Here is a 15000-nt window from a genome sequence, read left to right on the forward strand (position 1 = left end):
TATATATTCCCAACTGCACTACTTGTACATAGGGCCACTGCAATTCAGCAAACGTGTAATATCCTGAAGTGCAATATCTCAGCTGCTAATAACAGAATACCATATTGTATTGTTTTATATCTCATTGTTTTATAGGTTACAGAAATATTTACATTTTATATTTTATGTGTATATTTAGTTAGTTCTTAATTAATTAGTTTAGCTTGAACTCTTCTATTTTTAATTGCTGTTTGTTATGTGTGAATGCACCGTCAGGACTGACACTCAGTTTCGTTGTACTACAATAAAGGAATCTGAATCTGAATCTGAATCTGAATCTGAATCTGAATCTGAATCTGAATGAATCTGAATGAATCTGATGACGGTGCTTTGAATCACCTGAGATCTTCATCTTCTTCACGGTCTTGTTAGTGTTGTTGGTGACGTGAACGTTGACGCTGATGGGCTCGCCGTGGTAGTAGATCTGAGAGAAGAGATAAGAATAATAATAATAATAATAATAATAATAATAAATAACCTTTATTTGTCTAGCACTTTTCGAAACAAAGTTATAAAGAGCTTTACAATACAACATAAGAGACACAGCATAGGCAAGAACCAAGGAAAAGTAACAGAACAAAACAAGAAAACATTTTCTACTATCAAACTCCATTGTAGCTGTTGGAAATATAAAATATGAAAAATAAAAAAGAAGAAAAATATACCAAACAACTAAATGGACCGAGGAATGCAAAGTCCATCACCAACAGCTGTTTTTAACAGTTACAGTGATTTAGGGGGATTCTTCCTTTAAAGCTCCATCTCCTCCACTGTCCAGAGTTTTATTTAGTGTCTTTCTGTCCATCCAAAGCTGTGTGTGTGGTGTCATGAACCAAAAACACTCTCAATCCATTTCTCCACGTTCATTTTCCAGCATCTCTCTGAGCCTTACCAAGAACAGGCCGTTTCTGTCTCCGTGTCTTTAAGGCTCATTAATATTAACGACTCCTCCGTTCCCATTGGCTAACCGTTTCCAGAGTGAAACGTGAGACGCCGCGGCCCGGCGGCTACAGGTAGGGAAAACTCTCCGGTAATAAACAACGACAACCGCTCAACCGCTTTGAAAAAACACTTTGAAAAGCACTTTGAGCTCTACCTGCTCAGTATTTAGTGCTTTTCATGTGACAAGATGCTTTTGAGTTTTTATCATAGTGTTCTTGTTAGAGTTCTTCGTTCTGACCTCAGGAAACCAATCAAACAGGATGACAACCGACTGGGAAGATCATAAAGATACGGTTCAGCTATTGGAAGTAATCTGGAATCACTAAATGTGTTGTCCAATAGGAGAGCAGTATCTAAATGTGTTGTCCAATAGGAGAGCAGTATCTAAATGTTCTGTCCAATAGGAGAGCAGTATCTAAATGTTCTGTCCAATAGGTACCCGGGTTCAATTCCCAACTCAACTGTGAGCAAAACCTGAAGCTAACCTGAAGCTAACCTGAAGCTAACCTGAAGCTAACTGTTTCAGCTGCTAAACTGAAGCATTAGCTAACCTTCTCATGTGAACAGAGACTGTCCTCCCCCAAAAAACGAGCCCATAGGTCGTTTGTACTTGCAGCTTATTACGACCTACAGTTACGTTTTAAAGTTAAGTGACCTCTAGCGGTCGTGTAAATAACGACAATGTGCTGCGTTGGTCTGCGTCCACGTCATGTGACGTGAGTCAAGTTTCTCTGTCAAGTTTCTCTCTCAGCGTTGAAACAGCACGGTGGAAAGTCAGGGTGTTGTGGTCTGGATGGTGGATGGGCGATACGTTTGCCTTCGATGTCGGCGACCGGGGTTCAATTCCAAGTGTTTCCAAAGGACAAACAACCGTGAGTCACATTTTAATTTTTTTTATTTAACCATGACCAAACCATTTTCCTAACCTTAACCAAGTTGTTTTAGTTGCCTAACCATAACCATAACCCAAGATATTTTATTTGCCTAAACTTTACCATAACCTTAACCCAAACCTTAACCAAACTTGTTTTACTTGCCTTAATTTCGGGGGCGGCTGTGGCTCAGGAGGTAGAGCGGGTCGTCCACTAATCATAAGGTCGGTGGTTCGATCCCCGGCTCCTCCAGTCCGCATGTCGAAGTGTCCTTGGGCAAGATACTGAACCCCAAATTGCTCCCGATGGTTGCGCCAGCACCCTGAGTGGTAGCTTGCCGCCATCGGTGTGTGAATGGGTAATTGTAAAGCGCTTTGGATAAAAGTGCTATATAAATGCAGTCCATTTACCAATTTAACCAAAGTGGTTTTAATTGCCTAAATTTAACCATTAACCAACCTTTGGGACGTAATTCAATTTGTGGCGGAGGAACATTTTCAAATTCGTCGAGGTCGTGTTCATTTCACTTATTTTTGTGAGATCAGGTTGGAAACGCTCCTGTATTAGAGGGTAGGAACAAACGACCTATGTGGTCATATGGGTTGGAGGATTTGTTGGACCAGCAGGTGGAAATGTCCAGAACAATTCCTGCTGTTGGACCAGAATCCGTTACTGGAGAAGGAACCTGATCTGAACTGGATTCCTGATCTGAACTGGATTCCTGATCTGAACTGGATTCCTGACAGAAACATGTAGACTGAGCTTCAGAGTTCGAGCTTTCTTGGAAATTTTATGAGACTGTGACTGTAGATCCATTCAGTAACGTTCTCAGGAGAAGTGAATAGTGTGATAAGGTGGATTTGTTTCCAAATATAGGTTACTGTGACACAGTAAACTGTCTCTGGTCTAACTGGACTAACTGTGTCTGTATATGGCTCTGGTCTGGTCTGTTACCTCTTTGTCCAGAGAAGCCTCCAGGTGAAGCGGTTTGTCTGACATGAGGAACTGCCTGGTGGTTTCTGCCATGGGTTGAGGGCCTGGTTTCTCTGGAGCATACTGCACCTTCCTGATCACCAACCGCACTGAGTTCCTGTAACAACACACAGTGACAGTGCTACGAAGGACTGACTGAGGGACTTGATTCTGAGGGACTGACACCAAAACCTGACGTTTACCGCTGAGGTTTTACATCCTGAAACATTTTCTCATATCAAACTCCACTGGAGCTGCTGGAAACATCTGGAGGTGACGTCACCTCGTCTACGATTGGCCGGTTCTCCACCAAGAAGAAAAACACAACTAACTACTGAATGGAGCCAGGAATGAGATGTACATCACCAATAGCAGTTTTTCACAGAATTACAGTGTTTTACTTTAAGGCCCAGTCAGAATGCCAGAAGCTAATGGCACAGGAACAGTAACACAACAATACAAATCTGCATACATAAAAACACAATCAGCCTGTAAGTCCTTTCAGCACTTTAGCGACTGCTAAGTGAAACTAAAGGAGGAATGCTGCTTCACTCAGCAAAACTCAGAAACCATATTGGACTTACATCTTACCATCATCTATTATTTATTCAACTGAGTCTGGTTTTCAGAAATGATTTTGGATCTTCAATGACTCCGGTCTAATTGTTTTAAGTTATATTTTTCAGTCTACCCATAGTTCAGCAAACTAACCTTTGATTTGTAACTAATTTGTTGACTCTGGTCTGTTAATATTATTTTTAATTCGGTGTCAGTTCTCAGTGTGCTTATCAATCTGCTCCAGCAGCAGCTCTGCAGGAAGCCTGCTAATGCATGAGTGATTTCAACTTCATTCATAATTCATCTCTTTATTCTATCGGGGGTCACACTGCAGCTGACTAAAGCTTTTACCTTTTGTGGATCTTTTCTTCAACATTTTCTGCACAGAAAGCTTTCACTTCAAAGTCGACGCCGCAGGCCTGAAGAGACACGACAGCAAACACATTTTATTGGATTTACATATTCCGTTCATAAGGAAGTATTAAATACTGTTTAGATGCCCTTGGACAAGGCACCTCATCTAAATCAGTGGCCAGTAGCAGACTGCGGTCGAACTGTGGAACTGCATGAACATGTAGCAGGCTGGAGCTCAGTCAGTGGGAAACCAATCTGGGAACCCATCATCTATCAGTCTGAGGACGATTAGACTCTGGGGGCGACGGCCAATATTTCGGGGTTTCCGGTGTAGCCAGCAGACATCCGGGCCAAGACTTCCTCTTCCATGCACCGGTCATTGTTTACAGTCCGATTAGCGACTTGAGACGCGAGAATGGAGTCGGAGTTGAGAGACGACGTCTCATATGCAGATATCTGTTTATAGAGATTAGCCCAAATGTCGTTTGGACCTAAAAAACTTGTGAAACAATCCAGTTGTAGACGTCGCACGGAAGAGGAAGTCTTGGCCCGGATGTCCGCTGGCTACACCAGAAACCCCAAAATATTGGCTGTCGCCCCCAGAGTCTAATCGTCGTCAGACCGATAGAGGATGGGTTCAGAGATTGGTGGGAAACTAATCTTGAAGAGTAAAGGTCCTCACCTTGCCAGTGTCCTCAGGGCCCGGCTGCAGGGTGACGGAGCAGGGCAGGTTCAGGGGAATCTGATCCAAACAAATAAATAAAAACATCTGCTTCAGTGGCAGAGGAGACGCTGCTCAACATGAGATGAGATGAAACTTTATTAACATTAGGTCGTTGCAGGGGCAAAACTAATAGCATTCAGCTGGGAAAACGACAAATAGAATATATTCAGGTAGAGTTTGGTAGAAGACGATCTGCTGAGTGGAAACGGTCGGTGCCGCTGCTTTCCGGGCCGCAGAGAGAAATACGTCGGTCGCTCTCCGTATCGTTTTCACAAACAGCTTTTTTGGAGATATTCTGACAAACAGTTTGGACTCATTAGTCAGTACTACAGGTACGAAAGGGACAAATTATCTATAGGTCCAAAATCACCAAATCATATAAGGCCACAGTACCTCAAAGGTGAACGGGTAGGCGTGTTCTCCGAGTTTTTTAATGAGGCGCTCCTGAAGGCGAGTGAGACTCTTCTTCTCTTCAGGCACCGGAGGGAAGGCCTGGATGTTCGCCACAAACAGGTCCTTCCGAAACGTCAAACCCAGGACGTCCAGGTCCTCACGGCCGTAACGGAAGGCACAGGTCAGCGTCACGAACACTGAGGGGAAAAAACCCAGGAACTTAAAACCAGCACTGTTCAGAGTGAAACATAAAAAGGATGAGAACAAAACATTGATGTAGGTTTTGACTGAATGGGTAGTCGGCTTCATTAGGAATACTCGTCTGGACTGAATCAAACAAAACAGATCACCATACTGCTCTTGAGCATTTGTTGAAGCTGCACTGGGCAACTTCGCACAATGGCGGCCCCAAATGGCAGTGAGAGGTAACTACTGAAATATTTGAGCTTCAACACCCAGAATTCCTGTGCGGTGAGGTCAGTAAAGCGGTCTGTGCTGCGTTACACCAAAGGAAACCAAAGGAACCAGAGAGGAAAAGATCTAATGCTGGTCATCCAGCTTTCTCTTCTGGATTTCCCTCTTCAGTTTGGATCGGTCAGATTTCCCTCCGGTGAGCAAACTGACAGCAGAGTTTCATTTGGACAAACGGGGAGAATCTGCAGCGGCTCAGTCAGTGACGAGACGCCGCATCACCTCCCGGCTCAACAGACGGATGGAGTTTCACATAGAAATATTTCAATCAGCTTTAAACTGACTTGAGACCTGAAATGGGACAGAAGGCCGTACACAGTGGGTCCTTTTACATGAAAAGAGTGCTAAGATGTTTTAATGCCCCTGGTCCACAGGCCAAGAGAGCCCATTTCCCCTTTATATCCCAAACTCAAACAGCTGAAGTCAAACGGTTCATGCAGAACACGGACGACCTCTTCGCTTCACTTCGTCACTTCTGGACATTTCACTGGGTTTGATTTGCAAATTCTCAGTTTGTTGTTTGTTTATGGAGACCTATTCTGTATTTAATCATTTTCTTCATTTCATTTTACCCAAAGATAATCCATAAACACACATGGAAAACATCATCTTGATGTTGTGCTTCACTCTAGCGACCTAGCTAGCTCAAGTTAGCAGCTAAAGTATTTTAGCCTCCGCTAACGTTACACACCAGGAAGAACAACAATCTCCAGATTATTGCCAGAACGTGATTGGTTCTCGTGCTGCGACCATCAGGCTCATTTGCTTAGTATTAAACTTTTTCAAGTTTTCTCATCTGTTTGCATCGCCACCTATCCCATCATGCCATTCTTCACTTCTCATAGTGAATGGAGTTCAGCTCAGCAGATTCTCACCTTTTCTCTCCTTCAGGTACTCCGGGTCGATCAGGACGACGCCGTCTGCAGAGGAGGAGCGTCACATTCTGTTTTTATTCTTATTTTCATTTTTCATTTGCATTCCATTACCTTTTTAATGTTTACATTTTTAACAATTTCAATTTAATTAGTATATTACTCACATTTTCTATTAACCTTCTAAAGCATTTTTTGACTGTTTTTTAAGTGCTCTATAAATAAAAGCTTATAATAATAATAATAATAATAATAGCATCATCAAAATCAAAAAACAATCAAAATCAAAATCAATCTCATAAAATAAATTCAAATTTGTAAAAACAAGAAGGCAGCACAAGATAAAAAGATACCAATGGAGGGTAAAAACCATTTACCAGTAAAAATAACGGGATAAAAGACATTACATTAAAGCAAATGTTTAAAAATAAGTTTTAATAAATTATTATTATTATTACTATCACATTTTGAAGAGTAGCTGTGCTTACCGACGGGCTCCACCAGGTCCACATGGTCCACGAAGTCCCTCTTCCCCAGATAGACGGTGAGCTGAGGAGAGGAAACAGGCGTTACCGTCCGACAGCCGCGTCCTGCCGAGGTGTCCTCGAGCCAGACACTGAACCACCTGCTGGCTCTGTTCACCTAACCGGCAACAAACTGGATCTGGTGTTTACATGCCAGAACATACCGGTCGATATCAGGACATCCCGGCTGGCACATCGGGGTTTTTCACGATCAGGATACGGGCTTGTTGTGATCTAACAGGTAGACTTTGTTGTATTTTGGTGTTTTTGACTAAACTGTCCCTTTAGTGTTCTGTGCAGATTGAACATGATAAAGATTTTTTTTTTTTTTAAAGAAGGCATGACTCACCTTTCCATTGGGACTGGCTTTCTTAAACACCCTGAAACAAAACACACAGGAGAGAGAGAACACAGCTTAGTTTCACTGATTCAGAAGGAAACGGACTGTTCTCTCCTCATCACTGTGACGGGGGACGAGTCCAGAAGTGAGTCTGTCACACCGGTGCAGACCGGCAGGGAACACAGCGATCAGCAGTCAGTCCGTCAACAGTTAGTTTAGTTTAGTTTGTTTATTTGTAAGGGACAAGTACAGAGAGACATGGACAGCTGCAGCAGCAGTGTGATGTGCTGAACATGTTTACAGCTGAAGCTCATTTCCAGCAGCAGGCCCTTGATGGGTCAAGCGATCATTAAAATGACATGTTGCAGTTTATAATCAGTGCATATATTAATAAAGCAAGATAGCATTGATAGTTCGAGCAGTCAAGTTCATATAGTAATAAAACAAGAGCAGCAACCATCCATGACAACACACAAACAAACAAACAGACAAATAAAACAAAACAAAACAAACCTAGAAACAAAGAAAACAAAACCAAACAAAACACAAAATATTTTGTCAGTTGGCATGGCAACAAGAAAACCTTGAATGAGGTATAATACAAAAAAATATTACAACTTAAATCTCAAGTTTCAACTTTTTTCTCAAGTTTATATTGACTTTTTTTTATCTCAAACGTTTTTACATTATTGTCAAAATTTTCAACTTTATTCTTGAAATATTTCTTGAATTATTTATTTCTTATTTTCTACTTTTCAAGTGTCCCCAGTGCTCTTCTGTATAGAAGACACTTCATGCACTTTAGCAAAATATTAATTAAAATATTAAACTCAAAGCATGAGTGTGAGTCTATACACACGTCTTCACACATGAATGGAGTCCAGACTGTAAGAACACAGATCCGATCTGATGCTCCACCCAACAGGCAGGTCCGATGTTAACATGTGATACTGCGAAAGCCAATCAGAAGAGCTCATTTGGTCACATGGTACATCGTCCCCACAACAAAACGTAGGACGGAACGTTTTCCATTCGCATTAACTGGGAAATTTACACATTTACCAAGTTCCCACATTTCCTGTAACACACACTCCGCATGACAGTTCTGTTGTACAGTGATGTTGAAATCAGCCGGACCAGGTCTACTGACGAGCTGCCGGTCTGGATCTGCTGAAGCCAGACCCAGACTGCTGTCTCAGTGTTTTTTTCCCTGGTTGTTAGCATCAGTTTTGCCGTCCGGCTGCGGTCCATCAGCCTCCCCGCTCCCTGCCAAGCCTCCTGCCTCTGGCTAATGGCGTCCGACACAATTACCTCCCCCGCCTCTCTGTTTGTGTCCTAATGTTGTCGTAAATTAGCTGCCGTGTCTGCTGCGGGTCTGCTGCGGGTCCATTAGGCCTCCAGCAGACTCTCCCTGCTTCCTCCTGAACGGACCTTCCTCAATTAGCGTCATTAGCGCAGCATCAGGACCGGCGTTCCCAGAACCGCCGGCCCCTGGGAACTCTGTCGTTACGCAACCAACACGCCATGAAAACTGGACCTGACTTGTTTACCTGCACACCCAGATCTCTTCAACTAATCCAGTAAAACCCTAACATGGATCAGCATCAGAATCAGAAATCAAAATGAATGTCTGATTAAACAGAAGACAATTTGAATGGATTTCATTCAAATTGTTCTGTTATTTCCACTTGCCATATGTCTCTATTTATTGTATCTTACCTATTGAATCAATGTTTAGACTGATGGAATAAATGTCTTAGGACCATTCAGTCGTACTTTTTAGGGTCTTAGGTTAGTCTTAGGTGTTTTGTAGGTTGTAAATGTTACTGTATAAAACATACACTTTTTCAAATCTAGACGTGTTAGTAAACATATATTTTAAATACTATCTGCTTAGTGTCTGGGCCATAATGTCACACTGTCACGGATTTGTTTTTTCTCCTTTATATGTTATTTGGCAAATAATCATTCTTGTTAATTTAAATACTTCAAGTAAATAATAAAGTAAATATAACTACCCTACGCTACCTTCCCTCTGCTCTGATTGGCTCCTGCTTCACCGCATCATCAGAGTGGGAAAAGGTTGAAGCAGCTGAACACTTGCAGAAAGTTAAGTTAAGTTCACACCAGTTATTACCAGATGATCTTTGAGTTTGCCAAAAAAACGAGACAATTTGCACCAGATTACTTTCTGGTCTTGTAGGATATCTGTCCACCTTCAGGACTGAATGTAATATTTATTTATTTATATCTTTTTAATTTTCTTTTAAATGTGATTTTAATGCACGTTTCTAATCCTCTTGCGTCTTTTTTTTTATCTTTCTATTTCACTTGATTTGAACTGCATTACTTTTTAAGTCTTTTATCTTGTGGATCTCTTGTCTGTACTTTTGCACTTTTTAATTGTACATTTTTTACCTTTACTGTGTTTCTTATTACTCTGTAAAACACTTTGAATCGCCTCTGTATGAAATGTGCTATACAAATAAAGCTGCCTTGCCATGCCTTGAATAGGAAGGAGAGACTATGTATTAGGTTCTGGTCTTGATACTGGATTAACATTAGGGATGCCACTGGTAATATTCACCTACACCAGTAATACTAACAGTCCAAATAGAGCTTATTGATGACTTACAACAGCAGAATAAGCTTCAGCTGCTAGATCACCAACATTACAAGAGGCAACCAATAGGAAGGAGGTCAAAGGTCACTGCACTCCGACACTAGAGGGAACATGCGGCCCTGGAACGATCCTGGCGATAGAGGAGCGAGGGGAAACAGTGTTAATCCATGCCGGTGGTTCTGTGGTTCTCCGGGTGGAACCTGAAAGTCCCGGTTCTGACTCAGATCTGAGGCTTTATGATCCGCGTGTCGCGTGTTTTCACTTCCCGTCTGGACCGAACGGACATGAGCCGCGGTCAGATCCTGAGGCACGAGACTGAATGCTCCAATCGCAATTTATCAGCGTTGTCATGACAACAAGTAAATCATCGCTGACCTGAGCAGAGACAGACGGACAGACAGACGGACGACTGGTCGCCTCAGATCAGTCTGTTGTTCCTCTGCTCTGCTGTCAGTTCATAGTATTATGGGATATGGGCAGTGTTGACGTTACTCAGTAACACGTTACAGTAATGTGATTACTTTTTTCAGTGACAGTAGTGTAAGGGATTACAATTTCAAATTCAGTGATTACATTCCAGTTAGTAATCCCAGTTACACTACAATACAATACTGCAAATGAATTATTATTTGAAGGGGGATTAATAAAGTGATATCTTATTTTATCTTATCTTATCTTATCCTACGCTCCGTTACTGCGTTACTGAAACCAGAACCTGAACCCCGTCGAACTTTTCTGTTCTCTCCTTTGAAATTTGAAATCCCTCGGTGTGTTTTCCTCGTCCGTCTTCAGGACTTGCGGCAGCTTTTCGCTGAATCAGCAGAACAGCAGCTGGAGTCTGAGGAGACGCAGACTCTGAGCAGCTGGAGGTTTTCCCGATACTTTCAATCGATCTCAGTCAGGATCAGAGAACATTCTGGTCCGTTGTGAACTTTGTGAGGCAGCAAAACTCTTTCCACATTACTGCTGCTGGTGAGGAATTAGTAAAGTAACGTGATTACTTTTTAAATGAGTAATAAGTAAAGAGTAATTAATGCCATTTTCCGAGTATCCGTCCTGGATATGGGTGACATCCTACAGTAGATAAACAGTCAACCGATAAATTCAGATACGAGCAGCGATGCAGAATTGATCCTGAAGGCCCGCAGTGTGAACGCAGCCTCAGTTCAGATTTCTCTGTCAGGAGTCTGTTAGCCGCTGCAGATCCACCAGGAGCTTTCAGAGCCGATCGATACCTGAACCCAGAGCTGCTGTCCGTCAGACGCACCGGCCACAGCGGACCGACAGGCACAGAGAGGGAAAGAGCGAGCTCGGAAAACAGAGAGCGTACAGACAGTATCGATACTCTCGTTCTTCATGATGGATCAATGGCGGCGGCGCTGGTGGGAACACAGAGCGGCAGATCAATAGCAGATTCCTGTTGAGTCTGAAACCTGACTGAAGACTCCCATGACACCAAAACTAAACCTCCTGGCTGCGTTCACACCGGCACCGAAACATCACACTTCAACTGTGCTGTGGTCCGGATCTGATCACTGGAGAGAGAGAGAGACACACACACACACACACACACACACACACACACACACACACACAGACACACACACACACACACACACACACACACTGACATCCAACCATGTTTCTACAAAAGCATCCGCCCTACTTTAATAGCACAAGTGCGAGTTGCATCACTTCCTGTGGGTTGTTAAATTTTTAAATTGGGCTAATTGACCATTTGACAGGAGGCTGGAGGCTGGAGGCTGGAGTCCAGTTCCTGTCGGTGAGTAGAGTCCATTAGACGCCGCTCTACTGCAGCGCTCTGCTGTGATTGGCTTCCTCACCGACTGATTCCTGCAAACCGCTGCATCAGTTTCTTCCTCAAAGCTTCAGCAGCACAGGTAAAAACAAACATACCATCCCAGACCAAGTCAGCTTCACTCGAGTCCCAAGTCAGTCTCAAGTCTTGAGGCTCGAGTCTCGAGTCAAGTCTCAAGTCTAAATGTAGAACAGCAAGTCAAGTCAGAACAAATCAAGAGTCCAGTATCAATTTAATATCTTAAAGAAAACTAAATATCTAGGACTTTTCAATGCAATATGGTTTTAATAGGATAAAAACTTGGTAAGAGCATCATGAGTTTGATTTCTATAATCAGTTTCAACTTCAATAAATTCAATCATTCCATACAAATTCAGAAAACAGAATTTAAATTCAGTCGTCTGCTGGAACAAATCTCATCACTTTCAATCTAAGTCATTTACACAAACACAAGATCTCAAGATCTAAAGTCAAGACTTTAGAAACCTTTTCAAGTCATCAGAGTACAAGTCAGAGTCAAGTCCCAAGTCAAGTCCAGTCTCAAGTCTTCTCTTCGTGCATCAAGCAAGTCTCAAGCAAGTCTCAAGTCCAAGTCATGTGATTCGAGTCCTCATCTCTGATCCCAGCACATGAACACACAGACACCATAACTGTTGTACATACTGAGCTGACCCAGGATCAGCCTCAGACAGAACAGCGGCTCTGGATCTGGAACACTCTCCACTCTGAATTATTCCTCCTTTACTCAGCTGATCAGGATCAGGATCAGATTCACCAAATAGCCTCATCTTAGCACTGGGATCTGCTTTGTCCCATTGACTTCCAGTGGAAATAAGCTTTGTCCACCGAGTTCAAATGGGACTAAATCCAGTCCAGATGAGAGAGGAGGAGAGACTGACAGGCCAAGACATGGAGGAGGACAAGGAGGGAGAAGGAGAAGAGGATGAAGAGGAGGAGGAGCAGAAATAATCTGTTCTGGTTTGAATCACACAGCGCTGATGTTGCTGGACTGGAGCTGACTCGCAGAGAACACGTTATATTTTATATTTTATGACATTTCTGCTTCACTAGACGATATCCAGGGACAGGAGTGTGTGTGTGTGTGTGTGTGTGTGTGTGTGTGTGTGTGTGTGTGGGGTGGGGTGTGTGTGTGTGTGTGTGGGGTGGGGTGTGGGGGGGGGGATGACTCGATTCAGCTTGGACTCAGAATCGGAATTGAATACTGATGACTCAGACTTGAATATTGAATATTGATGACTCGGACATGGACGTGCGCACTGAGGACTTGAACATGAACTTGGGACTCGGTTACCTTAGTCATCGGAGAAGAGAAGAGAAGAGAAGAGAAGACAGGAGTTTGTCCTCCAATCTGAAGCTCATCCATCCAGACAAAGAATCATCTGCCTCAGAAAATCTCCTCTCCTCCTCTCCTCTCCTCTTCTCTCCTCTCCTCCTCCTCTTCTCTCCTCCTCTCCTCTCCTCTCCTCTCCGACAAATTGGTAATAATGTCTTTCAGTCTGTAATGTCTTTCGACCAAAATGTTTGTGCTGATGTTTCCTGATATTCAGTATCTTTAAATTTGAACGTTTACATAGCAAAAAATTAGAAGTGGAAGTCTAAGTCAGTGTTTCCCCCTGAATCTGGATAAATAACGTAATTAGGATTTGTTTTGGGTTTAGGGTTTGTGAAGCTCTCGTCTCTCTATGGAAGTGTGAATTTAAAGGTAAAAGAGGAAATCCCAGCTAATGGAAGTCCAGTCTGTGCTGATTGAGTTGGGACTGAGGTGACCCTAATAAACCCCCAAACTAACCAGTAACCTAACCAGTAAACTAACCAGTAAACTAACCTGTAAACTAACCTGTAAACTAACCTGTAAACTAACCAGTAAACTAACCCCAGTCTAACCTTTAAACGACCCCTAGCCCTCCTCACATCCTGCTCCCAAGCCAGTCTTGACCTAAAATTAAAGATTAAAATTAAGATTAAAATGTTACCATCCAGCCAACATTCAGATGTTCATGTGCTGGTCCAAACTGACTGTCTCCAGATTACTGATGTAAACCACTCTGTTACTGACTGTTCACACAGCAGGAAAATCCAATGTGTTCCTCAGATCTGTCAACTGGTTCCACTCCGTCTCCATCTTCAGTCTTCATTGCCTCCACTCTAACAGATTTCCGTGGGGGAGGGGGGGGATTCCATATTCCCAACCAATCACTAGAGACCGACGTATCCGCCTGAATCTAACGCCATTTTAAGTCGACACTGATGCGGAAAAAGCATCTTCCCTTTGAATAAAAGCCTTCAGAGCAGAGAGCTGTTCTGATTTCAAAGTAATTGGTACTTTTAATGGATTCAGAACAGCCTGGATAGCAGCGTCCATCTTGTCTACAGCGTCTCCATTGTTGTTGTTACTCCTCCTTGGTTCCAGCAGCTTGACAAAAGCTTGACGACGGCGTTAGTCCCGCCCCCCCTGGCTCTGATTGGCTAATCGTTAGTCCCCCCCCCGGCGCTCATCGGACCGATCGTTTTTCAACCGAGAAACCGCTGTTTCACGTCACGATGCCAGACCGGAATCAGTCGACTGGTGGAGTGGGCGGAGTCAGAGGTCTGGACCCAGGACCTGGATGTGTCGCTGTGTGTTCATGTTGCTCATCGCTCGAGTCGCAGTGTGAAACCAGCGCCGCACAGAGAAAAAACACTTTGATCTGATCACAGCGGTCAAACTGAGCTGCAGGTCCGCAAAAGCATTTCAAACCACGTATGAAAGTGGCTTGTACCCGATTTGAAAAGATAAAAAGAAAGAAGTTTCTAGACTAAAATCTGAATACCGTAGATTTGTAATTACATCATCTACATAACGATTATCAAGGTTATTATTCCAACAAATGGAAAATGCCATTACTAAAATGTTCCTTAACCCTAAAACATTTTGAGGTAACACTTTACAATAAGGGTCACTAAGTTAAGGGTTTGTTAATGATTAATAAGCATTAACTAAACCTTAATTAACAGTTAACTAATGTGTCTGGTAATAATTTCCTAATGGTGTTCATGTTAACCAAGGTATTAATTTATACATTATTAAATAGTCATCTTTATAAACTATTAAATAATGTATAAATTAATACCTTAGTTAACATGAACACATTAGTAAACTACACATTAGTTAACTGTTAATTAAGGGTTAGTTAATGCTTAACTTAGTGACCCTTATTGTAAAGTTTTACCCATTTTGAAATGATCCATCATGTAAGTGACTTCTGTAAGCGCATGTGGAATCTGCCCCAGATGTTTTCACAGTAACACCCTGACTGGCCTGATGGGGGGGGGGGGGGGGGGGTGCAGCTGCAACCACAATCTGCAGGATTCTGGTTTCTCTTGATTGTGGTGAACTTCGGTGAAAAGCCGTCATCATTCGTCATTGCTTTGGTTTTTGCTCTCAGTGTCGACACTGACCGACATACTGTGATAATACAGAGAGTGCAGACTGCGGC

The 15000-nt window shown here is 42.7% G+C and overlaps 1 protein-coding gene across 1 annotated transcript in view; it reads right to left on the reverse strand.

Annotated features, from left to right (window-relative positions):
• arrb1 (arrestin, beta 1) overlaps positions 1 to 15000 on the reverse strand; it is a 22589-nt gene that overhangs the window by 5087 nt on the left and 2502 nt on the right. The window contains exons 2-9 of the mRNA XM_071538723.1: positions 7071 to 7101; positions 6686 to 6746; positions 6201 to 6245; positions 4855 to 5051; positions 4420 to 4479; positions 3735 to 3802; positions 2808 to 2943; positions 379 to 463 (exon numbers count right to left, since the gene is read on the reverse strand). Of these exons, the coding sequence (XP_071394824.1) occupies positions 379 to 463; positions 2808 to 2943; positions 3735 to 3802; positions 4420 to 4479; positions 4855 to 5051; positions 6201 to 6245; positions 6686 to 6746; positions 7071 to 7101 (683 nt within the window). The remainder of the gene's footprint in view (positions 1 to 378; positions 464 to 2807; positions 2944 to 3734; positions 3803 to 4419; positions 4480 to 4854; positions 5052 to 6200; positions 6246 to 6685; positions 6747 to 7070; positions 7102 to 15000) is intronic.

This window comes from Centroberyx affinis, unplaced genomic scaffold (assembly GCF_046629955.1).
Source record: "Centroberyx affinis isolate AG114_WGS23_722 - 3 ecotype Tasmania unplaced genomic scaffold, CSIRO-AGI_Caff_v1 ptg003330l_1, whole genome shotgun sequence".
NCBI lineage: Eukaryota > Metazoa > Chordata > Actinopteri > Beryciformes > Berycidae > Centroberyx > Centroberyx affinis.